Raw genomic sequence first — 19449 nt, 5'->3', positions numbered from 1 at the left:
GCTGTACTCTAATATTTTCCCACAGATTTTAAAATTATTAAGCCAACTTTGTTTTTACTAGAGTAAATTTTGGGAGATCAGTGAAATTTTGCAAACTTGGAAAAAAACAAAGATATTGCTTTACTTTTTGAAATCTGAAAAAACACAAAGCTGTGATAATTTGAGTGTCTTTATTTTTATTTCATAGAGAAACTGCGTTATAAAAGCAAATATCAATAGATGAGTGAATGATACATATATAGAGCAGTTTTTCATTTTTGTATCATTTGGTACAGAGTGAGTTCAGTGTCTTAGATTTAGCGTCAACAGTTTTATGTAATGATTCATGTTCATAATGATATCTGAGTGATAAGTTCATGAAATGCCAGTTTCATCAGTAAATAGGTTAATATCTGTTGCTGTTTTGTTAATCATTGCATTATATCATAATTTTTGGAAAATTAGTAAATTAATAGTTACTATATATGATGATTCTTAATTAACAGAAATATATCTTTGAATCATTTTGGGTAATTAGGAGTCAGTGTGCCAGTTCTGCCTTTATAGTAATGTTTCTTCTCATTATTGTATTAAAAAAATTGAGTCTGGGAATTTAATATTTAATATATAAACCAGTCCTTGTTTATGACTAGTACTTACAGGTTTGATGATCATTTTGAAACTTTATATTTTTGGAAATATTGACCCTAGCTGAATTACAGTGATAAAAAGCTGCTAATATGAAATGGTGCCAAAGCATATTTATTTTTCAGTGACATTACTAAGCTATCATAATTTTTAAATAGTCCTACATGTATAAATGTACTAACAAATATAGGAGCATTTCTTGATATATCCAGTCTTTTCAACCAAAACCTAAAATAATTTGTGGCATTGTTTTGTTGTTACCATTGTTTTCTATTAATTTTGGTTACATCCATATTTGTAATAAAATTACTGTATTTTTACCCCAGGTTTTTTTCTAAACCATATAATATTATAAGCCCAATTTTTGGTGATGTCATATTTTATCAAAAACCTTTACTAGTACAAACTATTAGTGGATAAAAGGAAAGATCTCATAATTTAAACAACTTTAAGTATATATATTTACGATAAAATTCATCCATTTTAAATCATAGCTTAATTGTTAAAAGCTATTATATTTGAATTTTTAAAAATTAGAAAAACTATTTTAGAACAGGTAAGATTAAACTATTAATTGGCTATCTGTTGATTAAATAGTGTGGAGTTTCGTTGCATTTTTTCTTTGTAAATGGAAAAACTGAATGACTATTAATTATGAGAGTAAGGACTCATTTAAATTGAAAATCATAAGGAAAAAAGAACTATTGCCTGGAGTTAACAGTAGTCAGTACTTATAGTAATAATAATATAGTAGTCAGTACTTACAGTAATAACGTATAGCTTGATTTTTGAATATAAGCACAAATTGTCTATCCAGGAAACCTTTATGTGGCTCATATTTATGTAATTTATTTGCATATCTCCTACAAATTATACACTATTGTGGCTTTTTGGACTTACATGATAAATTAAGGAGAACATTAATTAAGAAAGGGAAAATAATTTTTTTCTTTTAATTTAGAAAGGTGTTACTGGAGATGGCTGGAACTGTATTTCTTGCCCTGATGGTTTAACTGCAGAAGGAAAATGCCACTGTCCCACTGGCCATATTTTAGGTAAGAAATAGATTCTAGAATGTGTCCTTATAGACTTTTTTTTTCCTGTTTTTAATGTACATTGTATACATTGTAACCACAGGAAATATAAGTGGTATTTTTTATGTAAATATTTCATACCAAAAACATTGTTCTCCAGCATACTTTTTTCAGTTAATGGTATGATCTATTAGATCTACCACATACTTTTTAATCCACTCCATGGTATTTCATAGCATTGTGCTATTTAAAATATTTAGATTATTTTCTAACAAATAATGTTTGGGTTTTTTTTGCGGTACGTGGGCCTCTCACTGTTGTGGCCTCTCCCGTTGCGGAGCACAGGCTCCGGACGTGCAGGCTCAGCGGCCATGGCTCACGGGCCTAGCCTCTCCGCGGCACGTGGGATCTTACCGGACCAGGGCACGAACCCATGTCCCTTGCATCGGCAGGCGGACTCTCAACCACTGTGCCACCAGGGAAGCCCACAAATAATGTTTTGATGAATATTTTTATGCACATCTTCAAGTGTTTCTGTGGGTTAGGTATCTGAAAATGAAACTGTAGTATTATAAGGTATGTGAATTTACAATTTTAATAGATACCACCAAAAGCCCTCTAAGTTGTGAAACTTATCAGAAGTCTATGAAAGTACTTGTTTCCCCAAATCCAGTGTAACAGGAACATGCAGGTAAGAGGTAAGAAATTCTCTGAGAAAATATATTAATTTAAGATGATGATGATGATTTGGAAATTGGTTTCTGTATTTTTTATGTGGGAATGGGGAAGGCTTCACTTTTTGATACTTTATTATGGATGGTGCTTGACATGTCTTTATGCAAACAAGTTGTTTTGAGAATTACTAGAATAATAATTACAACTGGGTTTTACTAAGTGTATAGAAGCTTATATATTGACTATGAGTTAACATCTTATTGTTTCTAAATTGTTTAGTGGAAAGAGATGTTAATGGAACGTTGTTGTCTCAAGCAACTTGTAAGCTCTGTGAGGAAAGTGAAAACTCTTTTACGATAGCAAATGCTTTAGGAAACAGGTAAGCGGTATGCTGGGTGCTGACTTCATTAATATATTTATGTAGAATCTGTGCCTTTCCTATCAGATTCCTTGCTCCTCACAATAACCCAAGGAAGGATACAAATAAACAGGTAAAGAAGCTGAGGCCCAGAAAATGAGACAGAATAGGGTTTAATTCTTGTTTCGGTGTCCTGTTGGTTGTTTGACCTCGCTTGATAAGTCTGTCTCCTTGTCTTCAGAATGGGGACATATCACCCACTTCATAGGCTGTTACCACAGCTCAGAAACATACTTTACATATCTAAAGTTCTTAGCTAAGTACTACAGAGTAAGTGCTCAGTAAAAGGTAGCGATTTTTGTTTGTCATGTAATTTGTACATAATCTATGATATAATGCATAGTATTTAATAGTAACTTTTATTTGCAATCTACTTATTATATACTAGGTACTATCTTTATATATTATATTACATAAAAATATGTTAATAAATGTGATGAATTATCATAACCCAGGTATCCTGGTTTATAGCCTTATTCTCCTTCACTTCCTGTTCCCCGTTTATGCATGCATACCTGCACAGCACACACACACCCCTCCCTTTCTTTAACTCAAATACATCATCCCTATTCCAGTTCTTCAATTTTTTTAGTTGCCCACATGCTGACCTCCCTCTAAATACTGTTTTCTCTTCAGTTCCCAAATTTGAGATAGAAAATACTTGAGCAGTTTCTCCTGGGGATACTTAGTGTTGGATCATCTTTTCTCTCAGGCTGACCTAGGTTGTAGCATCCTAATACAGACTACTGGGTTGATCCCCCGTTCCTCCCCTCTTATACCTCCCTAAGCCTAGTTTGAGTTCTGTGCTGTGCCCCAGCTCCTCCTCCTACCTGTTCTGTTTTGTAATGAGTACCCATAGAAACCTATCAGTGTCCCCACTAGTCCACTGCCCTTCCTCCCTCCCTCTATATCATTCATTAATGAAAAATATAAAGTATTTTCCTAAAATAAATAAAGACGATGAAAAGACTTTAAGAGTGTTTGTTGTAGGTTTGATGAGGGTATAGATACTCGTTTCTTTTCAGCATATGTTACCTTTTTGCTTTGTGGCAGAAAAATAAGGAAAGTATATTCGATAATAACTACTTATAAAAATGGATTTGGTTTCATTTATATGAGTTTGTTGGGCTCTTTTGTTATTTGAGTGACTTAACCATCTTTGCTATTCAATACTATTTATTTTATATTACCTGTGGCTTCAAAAGAATATTCGCCTATTATTGGTTAATTTTATTTATTTATACCTTGCCTTGTAATACGAAGAGTAGTATATCAGCATTAATACTTTTAATATGTTTACTTTATTACAAGTAATTGCTTAGTTGAATGAATCTATTCTAATATAATCAGTTAGGAAGACAAGTTCTCAATTAAATTAGGGCTAGTGTAATTTATTAACATTTAACAAATTATTTTTGTTATATTGACAGGTGTGTCCAATGTGAACCAACATTCATTAATACCAGCAGGTCCTGTGTGTGTTCAGAACCTAACATTTTAGTAAGTCTAATCAAATTGGTAATGTATATACTTTTAAATTAAATTACTTATATTCTTCCATAAACTTTTTTTTTTCTTATTTATTAATGAAGACAGGGGGATTATGTTTCAGCAGCACAGGGAATTTCCCTCCACGTATGATTTCAGCTGCACGTTATGGAGATCTTGTGAGTATGCTTCAGTTTTTTTTTTGTTCTATTGTTAAGGATATTTCTGCATTTCTTCCTTTGGTAATTAATTTGGGGCTAAAATGAGAAACATTTATGTGTAAATCACTTTAAAATAGAAATGATCAGTCAATAAGAAACATTAGACAACAACTCAGCATTATAATTTATAAGTACAGTTTGCTCTCTTCTCTACCTTAGCTCATTTCTTTTTCAGTGGATCTCAGAATGTTTAAGCTGGAAAGGTCTTTTATAGATCCTATAAAGAATGCAGTATAATATAGTTAAGAGCACCAGAGACTCTAGGTTTGAACCCTGGATTTACCAGTCATTAGTTTTATACCTTTGAACTTTCTAAACGTCAGTTTTATTGTCTGTAGGTTGGGTATAATAATACCTACCTCCCAGAGCCTGTACATGGTAGTCACTGGAGATTTGAGGATTATTTGTATCCGGCCAAGTTCCTTGTTTATAGATGAGAGTGTGATGGCAGATAGAGCTTTTGCAACAGAATCTGGTGATAACAAGATCTGGGATGTAAAATGGGAAGTGGATGAATTGGAACTGAAGAGGTCATCAGTCCAAGAGAATAGGAGTTAGATGACTAACTAGGAGTCAGTTAATGAGTAGAGCTTGTGTGGATAGGCTAGGATCTGGTTGCTACAATCATCACTGAATAAATGGGAGTGACTAGGGGGGCTGTAAGGATAGCCGTGATGAGGGTGGAATCTGGAATCCTCATGAATAAAGCAAAAATTCCTCTCCTCCAGTATAGTCTTGTGGGATTATAGGCAAGTACCAAATATTTGCAGAAAAACAAACACTAAAATAGACATATACATAGGGAGCTTAAGATCATCCAAATATTGGCTCGTTTGTAGTAAGATTCATGTTTTCTGGGGCATTCTTCTCCAGTCTCTGATTATGGTGACATATACCATTATCAAATTTGCAGGCCTTTAATTTTCATGTTTTCCTTTTCAAAATAAGTAAAAATAATTTTGCCAAAAATTCCAACAATGTCTCTTTTTCATATTTGGTCTCAGATTACCAGTCATTTAGAGGTCACGTCCCCTTCAGTCTCCTCCAGTCTGGAACAGGTCCTCAGTCTTTCCCTGCCTTTCATGAACTCGACAGTTTTGTCATTTTACTATGGTTTTTTTTTGGCCATGCCACATGGCTTGCAGGATCTTGTTCCCTGACCAGGGATTGAACCCTGGGCCACAGTAGTGAAAACCCAGAATCCTAACCTCTAGGCCACCAGGGAAGTCCCCTACCTTGACAGTTTTGAAGACTACAGGCCTTACAATCCAGAGGGTGACCCTCAACCTGGGTCCATCCAGTTTTTTTTCATAATCAGGACATGCCTGGCAGGAAACCACAAAAAAGATGTTGTGCTCTTCTCAATCCATTGCGTCACATCAGGAGACACATGTTGTCCATCTGTCCCACCACTGGTGGTGTCAACCTAACCATCAGCCCCTGCTGTAAACTCACCACATCTGCTATTAAGTTACCATTTTCTCTTTGTATTTGGTAGTTTTTGTTTTTTTTTTGCGGTACGCGGGCCTCTCACTGTTGTGGCCTGTCCCGTTGTGGAGCACAGGCTCCAGACGCGCAGGCTCAGCGGCCGTGGCTCACGGGCCCAGCCGCTCTGCGGCATGTGGGATCTTCCCGGACCAGGGCACGAACCCGTGTCCCCTGCATCGGCAGGCGGACTCTCAACCACTGCGCCACCAGGGAAGCCCCTGTATTTGGTAGTATTTTTGAGGAGAATTTCCAAGGTTACATTTCTTCTTCTCTAAACCTTCTCTGAAGTAAGTAGCTTTAGTTTCCACTGATGTCAGTTGCCTTCATCAACCACTAGTATGATGGTTGCCAAATGTTTCTATCATTCCTTCCACATTATTAATGTTCTACTGTAAGGAATTTTCCCTTCCTCACCTTTATACATTTATTTGTTCAGTAAGGACAGTATGGATTTGTGGGTTCCTATTTTATTCATGTTTTATGATCCAGTATATTTATTATTTGTTTTGGTGCTCAAATTGTCATAGATTTGGCCATTATTAGAAGCCCCGTTGAGTTGGTTCCTATGTCTTTTTGACGTACCTCTATCATTCTTTGAGCATTTCCTTACTTTCTGGCACAATAAGATTTCCAGGCTCATCTTGTACTTTTCCTGCTTCAGCCCTGGAAACAGTTATTTCTCTAAGAAGCTCTTAAGGATAATACTTAGAAACCAAGCTTACCATGCTTAGTATGCCCTCTTTAGCAGACATAGCTAGAAAATATATACACACATTATGTATATACATACACATGTCTATAACTATTTCTGTATTTATCCTATAGTTTTATATAATTGTATAAGAGACAGCCAATCCTCCTCAAGTAATATACCAATCAATAAAAACTTTCCAAATATATGAATCAGTGTCTTCCCATTCCCTTTTTCCAAAAACAGCTTATATCTTGGTTTGTTTTCCCAACTTTAATTTTGAAAAATTTTTAAGTTGCAGAAAAGTTGAAAAAAATAATAACTGTGCATGTATCTTTTAGTAGTTTAACCAATTATTAATGTTTTGCCACATTTGCTTTATCTCTCTCTGTGTATGTGAACGTATGCATATGCACACATACACATCCATATTTTTTTCTGAGCCACTTGAAAATAATTTGTAGCTATATAACATTTCACTCCTAAATACTTTATTATGTAGCTCCTAAGAACAAGGGCATTTTTCTGGTATCACACCTAATAAGATTAAAATTAATATAATAGAATTACCTGATATACTGTTCATACCCAAATTTCCCCACTTGTTTCAATAAAGTCTTTTATCCCTCCCCACTTTTTTTGGCAAGGGGGACCCAGGATCAGTGAAAGACCCCGCACTGAGTTAATCTTTTTAGTCTCCTTTAATTTAGAACAGAGAGACCCTTGTTCTATTTTGCTTTTTGGGTTTTTTGTTTCGGCTTTTTGTTTTGTTTTGTTTTGTTTTTGCATTGACTCTTGGAGAGTCAAGGCCAGCTTTCTTGTAGAGCATCCCACACTCTGTATTTTTCTCATGATTAGACTCAGTGAAATGTCTTTTTGCAAAAATATGATATAGGTGTTGGGAATAGCCCATTGCATCAACAAGGAGCACATAAGGTCAGGATGTCCAGTTAGTGGTGATGCTAAATTGACTGCCTGGTCATGGTGCTGTCTGCCACTTCTCTCCATTGGAAAGGTACTGTGACTAATAAGTTAGTCTGAGATTTTACTTTGAGACTATGTACATATCTGTTTTAGCAGCCATTGATGAACCTTACCTGAATCAATTATTAAATTGGTTATTTCAAAATGATTTCACAATTCTGTTGTTCCCTTTATATTTTTAGTTAGCAGTCTTCTATAAAGAGTGCTTTCTTTTCTCTCTGTGCTTTTATTTTTTTTTAGCTTTACTAACTCCAGGTATCATGAGTGTGTTATAATCTGTCACTGTTACTCTTCTTTTCAAAGCTCAAATTGCCTCAAATTTGGACTTCCCTTTGGTATAGCCCCTGTGTTATTTTGACATGTCTCTTTCAGTCTTTAGGCACTACCTTAGTTTCTCTATACTGTGTTCCAGGCTCAACCAATGTAATTATAATTTTAAATAGTCACGTAATACTCTAGTTTATGCATTGAAATTCATGTAATCGTATGTCTATTGACTATTTAGGTTTTCTGTTATTAATAATATTGCTGTCAACCATTTTATGCACAAAGATGTGTTTTTCCTTTTGGAGAGATTATTGCCTTAAGACAAATTTCCTAAGTGTTTCTAAAAATTCCGTGGATATTGTTTTACAAAGGATCATACAACTTTATCACTGGCATTGTCTGTGGCTTCATTTTACATGCATTTGCCAGTACTGTTGTTATTGCTTTCCATTTTTGCTCAGCTTTTTTGTGTGTGTTAGTCAACCTTCTATGCATAGGTTTTTTTCTTACAAAATGAGAATTTTTGCTTATTGAAGAGATGAAAATAATGAATAATGAAGTGACTCATAATTTTATTTTAGATTTCTTTGACAGTTGTGGTGTCACGATTCATATAATTTGGTTTTATCTCCATTGTCCATGTTCAGAGAATTTATTCTGAATGGTGCTTCTCGGTGTCTCATTTTTTAGCAAGATATGCAGATGAACTTTACAGCAGTGGTGCTTAACTAGAGGCTTGTATCTGCAGCTTTCAGAGCACATGTATGCCTTGGTCTCATGCTAGACATTCTGTTTCATTTGGTTTAGAATGAAGCCAAGCATTTTCTGTTTTTAGGAACTTCCACAGTTGATTCTGATACCCATCATTGTTTGAGAATCACCACTTTGGAGATTTTACATATTAGTTACTCTGTATATCCCCAGTCTCCAGTTGCTCAGAAATCATTCACAAATATTTCTTTTTTATTACTTGCCAATTTAATACAGTGTAATAATCCTAAATCAGCAAATATTAACCAATACTAAGTCAGAATCTAGTTTTTCTTTTATTTTTTTGCACTTTGATTTTTGTTTTAGTGAAATGGGCATAATAGTGTTTTCTTGTTGTTTGTTTTTTTTTTTTTTTTGCTTATAGACATACTTTGTTTCCTTATATCCTTTGCCTAAGTGATGTGATTTTGTAATTCAGTCCTATTTGTAATTACTGACATTGCTTAGAATTAATTCTTATATTGCCATTAGAATCTATTTTTCTGATAATATTGAGAAAGTTATGTTAGTTATTTCCGACGCAGCAGTATGCATATTAATGTCTTCCAAACAGTGTAGGGTTAAGGAATTTCTATTTGAACTTAAAACTAAAATTCATCTTCGTGTTTACAGGGCGTGTCTTTCACTTCAGAATGGTTTGCAGAGTATTTGCGATCGGCAGCAGCTGCTTGTTGGGTATGTCTGAATTTCTAGAAAATAATTTTATTCCATTTCAAAGAATTGTGATACCATTTTTTTCCCCACTTAATAAAACTTTTCTCTCTAAGTAGATATATCTCCTTGGTCATTTTCTATAAGAAAAATAAACCCTTTCTAAGTGGACTGAAAGAGAATACTAAAGAAAATGTTATTCATTTCACATTTCATTATTCGTAATTTGAATGTGTCCAAACTTATTCAGCAGAAATTGAATGTTAGGGGAAACGGATTCATACTATCATTTAGTAAATGTTTATTGATGACCTACTGTATGCCAGGCCCTGTTCTCAAATCTTTAAGTTATCTATTTCAGGAAAAGGCAGAAAAAAATCCCTCGTGGAATCATATTGTAAGTAAATGTTAGGTGGTGCTAAGTGCTATAAAGACAAATAAATCAGGATAAAGAGCATAGAGAGTGGAAGGTGGTGCTATTTTATGGAGGGTGGTCAGGACAGGCATCTCTGGGAGCGTGATATTTGAGTAAAGATCTGAAGGAAGTAGAAGAGAGCCTTGTAAATATCTAGGGGAAGAGTATTCTAAGCAGAGACTACAGCAAGTGCGGAGGTCCCAAAGCAGAAGTTCTCTGGTGTTCATGCTAAAGAAACAGGAAGGAGACCTGAGTGGCTAGAGCAGAGTGAGCAGGGAAAGTGGAGAGATGAGTTCACGGGTGAAGGGAGTGACTATGGTGAGGACTTGGAGTTTACTGGAAGGGATGTAGAGGATTTTGTGCAAAGGAAGACAATGGTTGACCTCAGGTTTTGAAAAGATCACTCTAATATGGAGAGCACATTTTGTTGGGGCAAAGACAGAAGCGGGGGGACCATTTAGGAGAGCATTAGAGTAATCCAAGTGAGAGAAAGTGGACTCGTGGACAAGGGTGGTGCCATGGAAGTGTGAGAAATGTTTAGCTTCTGGATATACTTTGAAGATTGAGCCAATAGGATTTAATGATGAGCTGGATACAAGAAGGGAGAGAAAGAATATTACTGCAGTGATTTTTATTTGAATAACTAAAAATGGAGTGGTCTTTTCCTGAAAGGGAAAACTGAAAAAGAAGTTTGAGGGGCAAACTCAACAAATGATCTTATTTTGCTGTTCATAAACAAATTACTTAAAATGGATTAGATTTATATGCATAAGCTCTAATATAGGAACAAATTATTATTCTTTCAAAAATAATTATTCTGCATAATAGTTTTTTTAAATGTCATGCTGTTCTTCTTTTAATTGCTTGTCTTTATATTTCCACCTAAAATTTACAGTTAAAATGTACAAATTATCTGCCATATAGAAAGTTCTTTTCTACTTAAATTAGAGGAAAGGTATTAAAAGCAAAAGAATATCCAAAAAAAGAATTTGCAGAATAGGTAAAGTTAAAACCAAGCATAATTTTTATGTCAGCTTTTGCTTAGGATGTTAAAGTCCATACATTTCCTTGTCATTGCTCTCTTGTAGGTGTATGCCAATCTAACATCTTGCCAAGCTCTTGGAAATATGTGTGTGATGAATATGAATTCTTATGACTCTACCACTTTTGATGCATGTCGACTGTTTCAGTTTATCTTTGAAAATACTGCTGGACTGGGCACTGTTCATTCTGTTTCATTTTGGTAAGGCTATTCTAATTGACGAACCATCATTTTGACGAAATTCAATGCAATTACTTTCACAAATACATATTAAGAATTGTTCCCCATTACTAAAACAATTGTGATTGTTTATAGGAGACAGAATCTTCCATGGCTGTTCTATGGAGACCAGCTAGGATTAGCACCTCAAGTACTCAGTACTACACCTCTTCCTACAAATTTCAGTTTTAAAGGGGAAAACCAGGTACAAGTCACTATATTATTAAAGGATAACTACATTTTGATTTACAATTTTAAAAGGTAACAAGAATATTACTAGTCATAATTCTTGATAGGCTTTTAAAAATTTAATTACTAAACTAAATCTAAATATTAGCTGCTGAGGAACTAAAAATATAAAGTTTAGCTGCCTTACTTGAGTACATGATACCTCTGGATTATGTCGTATGGCATCGTATGGCAGCAAGTAGTACTTGTGGGGTTGGGAAGGACAGTTTTCATCACCAAATGCAAGGCCATCTCTGTCCTGTATCTCCACATGTTTAAAAAGGGCTTCCAAAGATTGACTGGGATTCTTATGCCTTTCCTTAGCACTTCACAGCTCCAAATTCTTACCTCAACTTTTTGACCTTCTAGAATGAAAGAACAGATTTTTCCCTCCCCTACTCACCCCCCATACACACACACACACACACACACACACACACACACACACACACACACACAAACACACACACATTTAACAGGTTTCAAAAGAAGTTATCTGTCACCAGCACTGCCTCTCAATTCTGAAATAATAGTTTTTGTGCGAAAACCCAGTCCATTTATTTTGGTGTGTTTAATCATAGAGATACTTAGTTTAATGTTGCTTCAAAGTAAACATAGTTAAATTCAATATTTGATCTCTGGAAAAAGAAAAGATCAATCAACAATGAAAAAAATTTTATAGACTATTTTACTGAATATATACTCTGGAAGTCTAAACTCTGAAAGTTTGTATAGACTGTTATATGTAATATATATATTTATAGAGGTTCAGAGTATGTGACATTATTTTATTCTTGTTTTTCTTTAATCAGAATACAAAACTTAAGTTTGTTGCTGCTTCTTATGATGTAAAAGGAAATTTTCTCAAGTGGCAAACTTTAGAAGGAGGTGTTTTACAGGTGAGTATGATTCTAGCTAGAGGATTCCTAACGTGTCTTATTTTTGACTGAGGCAAAGATGAGAAAAAAACTAGATTATTGCTTGGATAGAGCATTGGTTGCTTGGTAGAGTTGATTTTTTTCATGTGTTTTAAATTGGAATTTCTTAAAACTACTTTAAGTTATGACTTATAACAAAGATGCTCCCTTAACTTTTCATTCCCTTAATACATTGAATGAGTATTATATAAAGTATAAGTCCCTGTTGAGTGTTGATAACCCTTGACTATAAGCAAAGAAAACATTTGTGAGAGATATTTATCAGTTGTATTCTTTTGCTGTAGCTTTGTCCAGACACAGAGACAAGATTAAATGCTGCTTATTCCTTTGGAACAACCTATCAGCAGAATGTAAGTTGGAACTATTTTAAGCAGTCTGTACTTTAGCTTCATTTTTTCACATCAGCAATATTTGGAATATCTTTGAATTTTTGAAATGGGAAATTTTTTTGTAGTAATGAATAATTTCACCGATTGATATAGTTTTTATTAATCTAATCAGCATGAAAAGAGTACCTTGTCATAGATAGAGTCTTAAACATCATCATCAGTTGTTTATTTACTTCTAGGCATATAGGTCATAAAAATAATCTCTACTTTTGAGCATTTTAGAATAAAGCAAAAGTATTACTTCATTTTTAATGAACAATAAAGTGTTATCACTCCCTCCTCCCTCTACCCTCCAGAAACAAATAAAAATGCTTTCCTTTTCTCTCCTTCCATGCTTTCCTCCCTGCCTCCCTCCCTGACCTTCCTTCCTTTGGTGATGCATTTTAAAACTACAGTATGGTACAAAGGAATATTATGAGCCATTAAACGTTTGAAAGAAATTCACTAGTCTACAAAAATACTTCTTGATAAAATGCATATACGTACACCATAGAACAAAACTGTGCTTCCAGTTTTGTTAAAACCACAATGAAAAATACTATCAGGGAAAAGAGATTAGAAGAAGATAAACATTTTTAACAGTGGTTATCTCTGAATGGTGGGATTACAGGTGATTTTCTCTCTTTTTTATATTTTCCAAATTTTCTATCATGAATGTGAATTTACTTTTATTATCAGAAATGACTTCTGTGTTATTTTAAAAAAATGCTATTGTGTGTCTACCTTGGGCCAGGAGAATCAACACTTGTTAAATGCCCGCTGCTGTCTGCTCAGCATTTTATCATTTTTATCTCATCTGATCCATGAAATAACTATGTGAAATACATATTATTTGTGTGTTATGAATGAGGAAATGGTGCTCAGTAAGATTAGGTAATTTACTCAAGGTGTTGCATCAAGTAAATGTTCTGTTAGGCTTGAAAATCATGGTTTTTCCATTGAACCTGGTTGCCTCTCAAGGAGTTCATAGCCTAGTAGAGAAAACAGCTATATAGACAGACAAAGAATTGCAAAGAATGTGATGTGTTGTTCTATAGATATGAACAAGGTACCATGTTGGTCCAAAGGAGGGTTCATTAGCAGTTCCTAGGGAAATATGGAAAGGCTTTACAGAGTGAGTGATACTTGAGCTTGTAGAATGAATATGAGTTTGCCAGGAGAGCACAGTGAGGAAGGGAATTTCAAGCAGAAACACCATTTGCAATGTCAGAGAGATGTAGAATAGCATAGCATATTTAGAGACTGTAAGTAGATTAGTGTGACTGGACCATAGACAGAGAGGGAGCAGTGGGAGATAAAGCTGGCTCTGTTAAGGGGAGCCAAATCATAAACAGCAGTGTACATCAGGAGAAAGAGTTGGGACCTCATCCCATAGGATAGGAGTTTTTAAACCTTTTCACTGTACACTTACTGTTGAGAATGAATGGGTTGTAGGACAAGATCCAGGTGGTTCTTTACTGTTAGTTATTTTGGCCCTTATAAAAGAATCATACATAGTATTCATGTTTTGAAAGACACATGGAAATGTGGATAAACAAGGTAACTGAAAGATATTTCATTTTACAATTAAAAAAAACTTTTAAAGATAATAAATATGCTTTCTAATTTTCAGTTTGGATACTTTCATTTTTCGTTTTCTTTTCCAGTGTGAGATTCCTATCTCTAAGATCTTAACTGACTTCCCCATGCCTACATTTTATGATGTGTACCTTGAATATACTGATGAAAATCAACACCAATATATTTGGGCTGTGCCTGTGTTAAACTTAAATCTTCAGCACAATAAAATATTTGTGAACCAAGGTAAGGCGTCCATACATACCACTCTTTCTCTGAGCTGAAATCAATTAACCAGTCAACCAACATGATAATTTAATAAATCACAGATTATAAGAATGGTCATAGATTCTCTCTGAGTATAAATTTCTATATAGCATGCCTAAAACAGTAAGGTTGCTGGTATATTTAGAAATTTTTACTAAATATATCAGGCTTATTACTAAGAAATTATGTTATTGCTAAAAGTGTATCCTGAGAAAAATTAGTAGAACTGTAAAATCAGGGCTAATTTTAATAGAAAAATTAGTAGAATGGAAAAAGTTCTCCTTGAGAGCCATCTTGAAGAATTGAAGATATTTTTTAAATGCCATCTCTTTTTTTTTATCATTATAAAAGACAGTAGCTCTGGCAAGTGGCTTCTGACTCGGCGCATTTTCTTAGTGGATGCACTAAGTGGAAGAGAAAATGACTTAGGAAGTCAGCCAAGATTAATTCGAGTTGCTACCCAAATATCACTGAGGTAAACAAACGTCTAATGCACTAAATGAGGCTTGGAGTATATGGGAAAACGTGGTAGTGAAAGTATTGACCTGTAATTATCAGGTGAAAACAATAAGAACACCTGAACTGGAACAATACATACTGTGTTTTTAGATGTCCCGATAGATTGGGATACACTAATAGAGGGGAAAATTACGTCAGAAGAGATTAAGGACTTTTGCCAAAATTCATATTGTAGGCCCACTCTAGACCTGCTAAATTAGAATTGGTTGAGAGGGGGAAAGTGAAGATCAGTGGGCTGAAGCAGGTATGTTAGAGCCTGCCAGGTGATTGCAATAGGCAGGCCTCCTGCGGCTCCATCTCCTTTAACAGCTACTGTTCTAGGTTGGCCCTCATTAATTATCAACACCTCACTCTTCCTAGGATACTTTTTTATTAAAATAAATTTATTTATTTATTTTTGGTTGTGTTGGGTCTTCCTTGCTGTGCACGGGCTTTCTCTAGTTGCAGCGAGCGGGGGCTACTCTTCATTGTGGTGCGCAGGCTTCTTACGGCAGTGGCTTCTCTTGTTGTGGAGCACAGGCTCTAGGTGTGCGGGCTTCAGTAGCTGTGGCACACAGGCTCAGTAGTTGTGGCTCGCAGGCTCTAGAGCACAGGTTCAGTAGTTGTGGCGCACGAGCTTAGTTGCTCTGCGGCATGTGGGATCTTCCCGGACCAGGGATCGAACCCGTGTCCCCTGCATTGGCAGGCGGATTCTTAACCACCGCTCCACCAGGGAAGTCCCTTCCTAGGATACTTTAATGATGACCCTGCCTTAGGGTAGTGCCTTGCAGCCCTCATGCGTCTTCTCCAGTGTGAGATTCCTATCTCTGAGACCTTAACCAGCCTTCCCACTCCAATATTTTATGATGTGCACCTTGAATACACTGATGAAAATCAACACCATCTTCTTTCTGGCACTTCAACATACATTATTTTTTTCACTTTGATTTTTATGATAATCTTATCAGGTAGGCAGTACAGAAGTTTTGTCATATACCTTGCTGAAACCCAACTGTGCTGTTTTTAGCAGTCCCTCAATCTAATGTAGTATCCCTAGTGAAAACGAAATTGAAACTAGTCACGCCTGATTTGCTCTTGGAGAAACTATGCTGGCCACTGGTGCTTGGCATTTTCCTTTCTGAGTTTACAAACTACATTACTAATGCATTGAATTCAGCAAAATGTACCCCATTATGTGCCCTAAACAGTATTAGATATGACACAGTATTTTGTTAAGAATTCATCTTCTTTGAAAATTAGGATATTATCTGCCTTCCTCTAGGCTTCATGTAACACTTCTCTTTTGAGTAGTCCTCAAAAGTGGTGCACAGTACTTCACTGATTTCATTTGTAAACTTCATAGGACCTAGATCAACAAGAGTTTCTAATTTGTCTCAGAGGTTATATTTCAATATAAAGTTCTGACCACTTCAAATAGCCTATGTTGTTACCATTAGTTTATGTTTGACCTCTAGTTTTTAGTAACTGGTAGTTCTGAGATCACCAAGACTATCCATATCCAATTCAGAAGAAACAATAAGTTAAATTTATGTTTAAGGGCCTAGATGTATTTATAACTAAAAATGAATTTTCTTTTAAACAGTATCCGCCTTGTACCCAACACAAAAAATGGAAATATCTACCCTCCCTTAATTACCATTGCCTACAGTGACATTGATATCAAAGATCCCAACAGCCAGTCTGTGAAGGTGAGTTCCTTCCTAATCATTGCCTCTCTATGTGTTCGTATAATGCTGATAGAGTTTGTGTTATGATCAAAAGACAATTAGTCCTTTTTAAAGTTTTAAATAAACATGGCACTTTATATAGTCAAGACTTAATTATTTTTTACTAATAGTGGTAAGAGGTGAGTTCTTATGGATCCTGGGTATAAAAAGGCAAGGATTATGTTTGTCAGTAGACAGCGTCACCAGCAGCTGGGCCTCCCTGTCAGTATCCTGGGGTATGCTGACCCATGCAGCATCTGCTCCCATCCTCTTCGGCCACCTTGCTTCTGTTAAGATTTTGCCTCCTTGACTAACTAAACCAGGAACTCAAACCTTAAGTGGGCATGTGTGTTCCTCTTCTTACCAGTCTTGCCCACTTGATAGAGACACAATTCAACAGGCAGAAAGAGAATCAAATTATCAGCTTTATAACTAGTAGCGCTAAAGTGAGCTAGAGAATGCAGTTTGGACCTGCAGCCAATTAGTCTTCTGCTATTTCCCAGCTCAGTTAAGTTTAACCACAGAACTAAAATCCTCCCCTGCCTGGCAGGACCTGTATATGGAAGCGATACCATGTACACACTGAAAACGGGCTACACCAAAGAGAATGAGCCTGGGAAAGGCCGAGCTGCACGACACAGTTCCTCCTTTCTACCTCGCCAGGCAGATGAAGCATCCCTGCTTTGATGAGGGGTAAATGAGAGAGGATAGAGATCAAAAGCAGGCCAATCCTTCTATACTTCTTCCTCATTCCCTGTCCTCTCCAGAAACATGAGAATTGGAAGGTGAGCATTCCTTACTCCAAGACTCACTAATAGCTTTTAATTTCTATTATTTTACTTTTCTGATTTTAAAATTCTAGTTCTTCAGCCAGTGCTTTTGGCCTCTCTGTTGCACTTGTACGTGTGCTCAGCTACTATTGGATTCAGGCTTTCGTTAAGTGAAAAGTAGGCACATAAATAACTTTTCTCTGAAAGATTTCACATCCTCATTTGTATTACCTGATTTTATGTTAAAATTAGCTTCGATTGCCTGTATTTGTATACATTATAGTGAGAGGAGAAGAAAATCCAGAAACATGCTTAGTAACAACAAAAGACTGCCTGGTTTATGTCTTCCTGGAATGGTCATTCTTGGGTAGTCAAGAATATATTTATCTTAACATAAAACACTTCTGGGTGTTTTCTTTAAATATTTTTCTTGTCCAAAATATTCTAAACTAAGTCTTGACAAATTGGAAAAAAAGTTGAGAGAATCATAAAACCATATTGAGGAAGTCCACCTCAAATTCATTCTAATTGTAGAATGTACAGTTCTTTCATCATTTCTTAATTTCTCATGACAGCTATTGTAAAAGTTCTACATTCATTTTAAGTATCCAGCTACATCTCTGCTCTCTCACCAAAGACAAATAACCTATCTTGGTATTTTACTGAGCAGATCAAAACCATCCAATATGAATTCCTTCAGATTTCCTCTTTAATACTTAAGTATCTCTGTTTCATTATCTTTCCTAACTCCTGTTGCTATTTCTAAGAAAAAAGGACCCTTCCCACTTTCTTAAGCTAATTTTCAACCTGTACTTGTTTAGGGTACTTCCTCCAGTATCCTGTTTCACCCACAACCCTTTATTCAGCCAGCTTCTCTGCTGGTCCCTTTCCTTTGCTTATAATACCCTTCAGGTTGCCCCATCTTAAAAACAAACTAACATAACCAAACAGTAAAATCATCCATCAACTCTGCCAACTGTACAGCTTGCTATCGTGTGTCTTTCCTTGATTTCCCAACCATTTACTCTTTCATCATTTGCAGTTTTACTCTTGCCATTTGCTTCTTTGAAAACCTGTTTCATGAAGTCAGCAATGAATTCCACATACACTGGCTTTATTTCTTTAACTTGACACTTATACAGTTGACCCTTGAACAACATGAGTTTGAACTGCATGGGTCTACTTATACATGGGTTTTTTTTTTTCTTCACTCAATATGTACCACAACACTACATGAAGTTGGTTGAATCCATGGATGCGGAGGGGCAATTCTAAAGTTCTATCTGGATTTTTGACTGCACAGGGGTTGGCGTCCCTAACCCCTGCATTGTTCAAGGGCCAGTTGTACAACATTTGACACTACTGGTGACCTCCTCCTTTTTGAAACTCCCTGTTTATGACCTTGCTAAGACTTAGGTATCTTCCCTCTCCTACTTCACATACCCCTGTTTCTCTTAACCCTTTACTGGTTCTTCTTTCTACTGTCTCAATATAATGGTATCCCTAAGATTCTTGTTCAGCCCTTTGATTAATCTGCCATCTTAGGCTGTGATTGTTTAGCCAGTTGCTGAATTCTTGATATGTAAGATCAGTCACACTCCTCAGTTACAGAAACCTATCAGAAAATGAAATATGGTTAATTTGGCTTGACTGCTATTAATGGACCTAACCTAGCTCCTAATGGAGCCCTCTTTCTTTAACATGTGTTCAAAAGGGATGTTTAAAGTAGCATGAATAATTCCCAAGAGCGTATTCATTTATGTATTGATACAAATAAGGGTCAACTCTAGTAACATTGATAGTTCAAAAGTATGGCATTTATGGTAAAATTCAGTTACAAATGTATTTTTCTAGTAAAAGTAGGTTTGTATTATATAACTTCAGTATGGCTAATTCACTTTCTTTTAAATATCAGGTTTCTTTCTCGGTCACATATGAAATGGATCAAGGAGAAGCACATGTCCAGACAGATGTGAGTTTATTTTAACCTGTTAAAAATACTTACAGTATATTTTTTAATTAAAAAAAAAGTTTTTACATGTACAGGAAAGTTGTCAAAATAGAGAGATTTGCCATATATCCCT

General features: G+C 35.5%; 1 protein-coding gene across 1 annotated transcript in view; it reads left to right on the top strand.

The window, feature by feature from the left end:
- The window catches only part of TMEM67 (transmembrane protein 67), a 42977-nt gene that overhangs the window by 2289 nt on the left and 21239 nt on the right, over nucleotides 1-19449 (top strand). Inside the window, exons 3-15 of the mRNA XM_029223222.1 lie at nucleotides 1589-1682; nucleotides 2616-2715; nucleotides 4185-4254; nucleotides 4347-4421; nucleotides 9277-9339; nucleotides 10819-10973; nucleotides 11088-11196; nucleotides 12032-12118; nucleotides 12442-12507; nucleotides 14193-14349; nucleotides 14722-14845; nucleotides 16472-16577; nucleotides 19281-19337. Coding sequence (XP_029079055.1) covers nucleotides 1589-1682; nucleotides 2616-2715; nucleotides 4185-4254; nucleotides 4347-4421; nucleotides 9277-9339; nucleotides 10819-10973; nucleotides 11088-11196; nucleotides 12032-12118; nucleotides 12442-12507; nucleotides 14193-14349; nucleotides 14722-14845; nucleotides 16472-16577; nucleotides 19281-19337 — 1263 coding nt within the window. The remainder of the gene's footprint in view (nucleotides 1-1588; nucleotides 1683-2615; nucleotides 2716-4184; nucleotides 4255-4346; nucleotides 4422-9276; nucleotides 9340-10818; nucleotides 10974-11087; nucleotides 11197-12031; nucleotides 12119-12441; nucleotides 12508-14192; nucleotides 14350-14721; nucleotides 14846-16471; nucleotides 16578-19280; nucleotides 19338-19449) is intronic.

The sequence above is a fragment of the Monodon monoceros genome, unplaced genomic scaffold (assembly GCF_005190385.1).
Source record: "Monodon monoceros isolate NGI ecotype Baffin Bay Population unplaced genomic scaffold, NGI_Narwhal_1 Super_Scaffold_14, whole genome shotgun sequence".
In the NCBI taxonomy this organism is placed as follows: domain Eukaryota; kingdom Metazoa; phylum Chordata; class Mammalia; order Artiodactyla; family Monodontidae; genus Monodon; species Monodon monoceros.
Note: the sequence above shows the minus strand (reverse complement) of the source record. Positions and strands in the feature narration are given on the sequence as shown.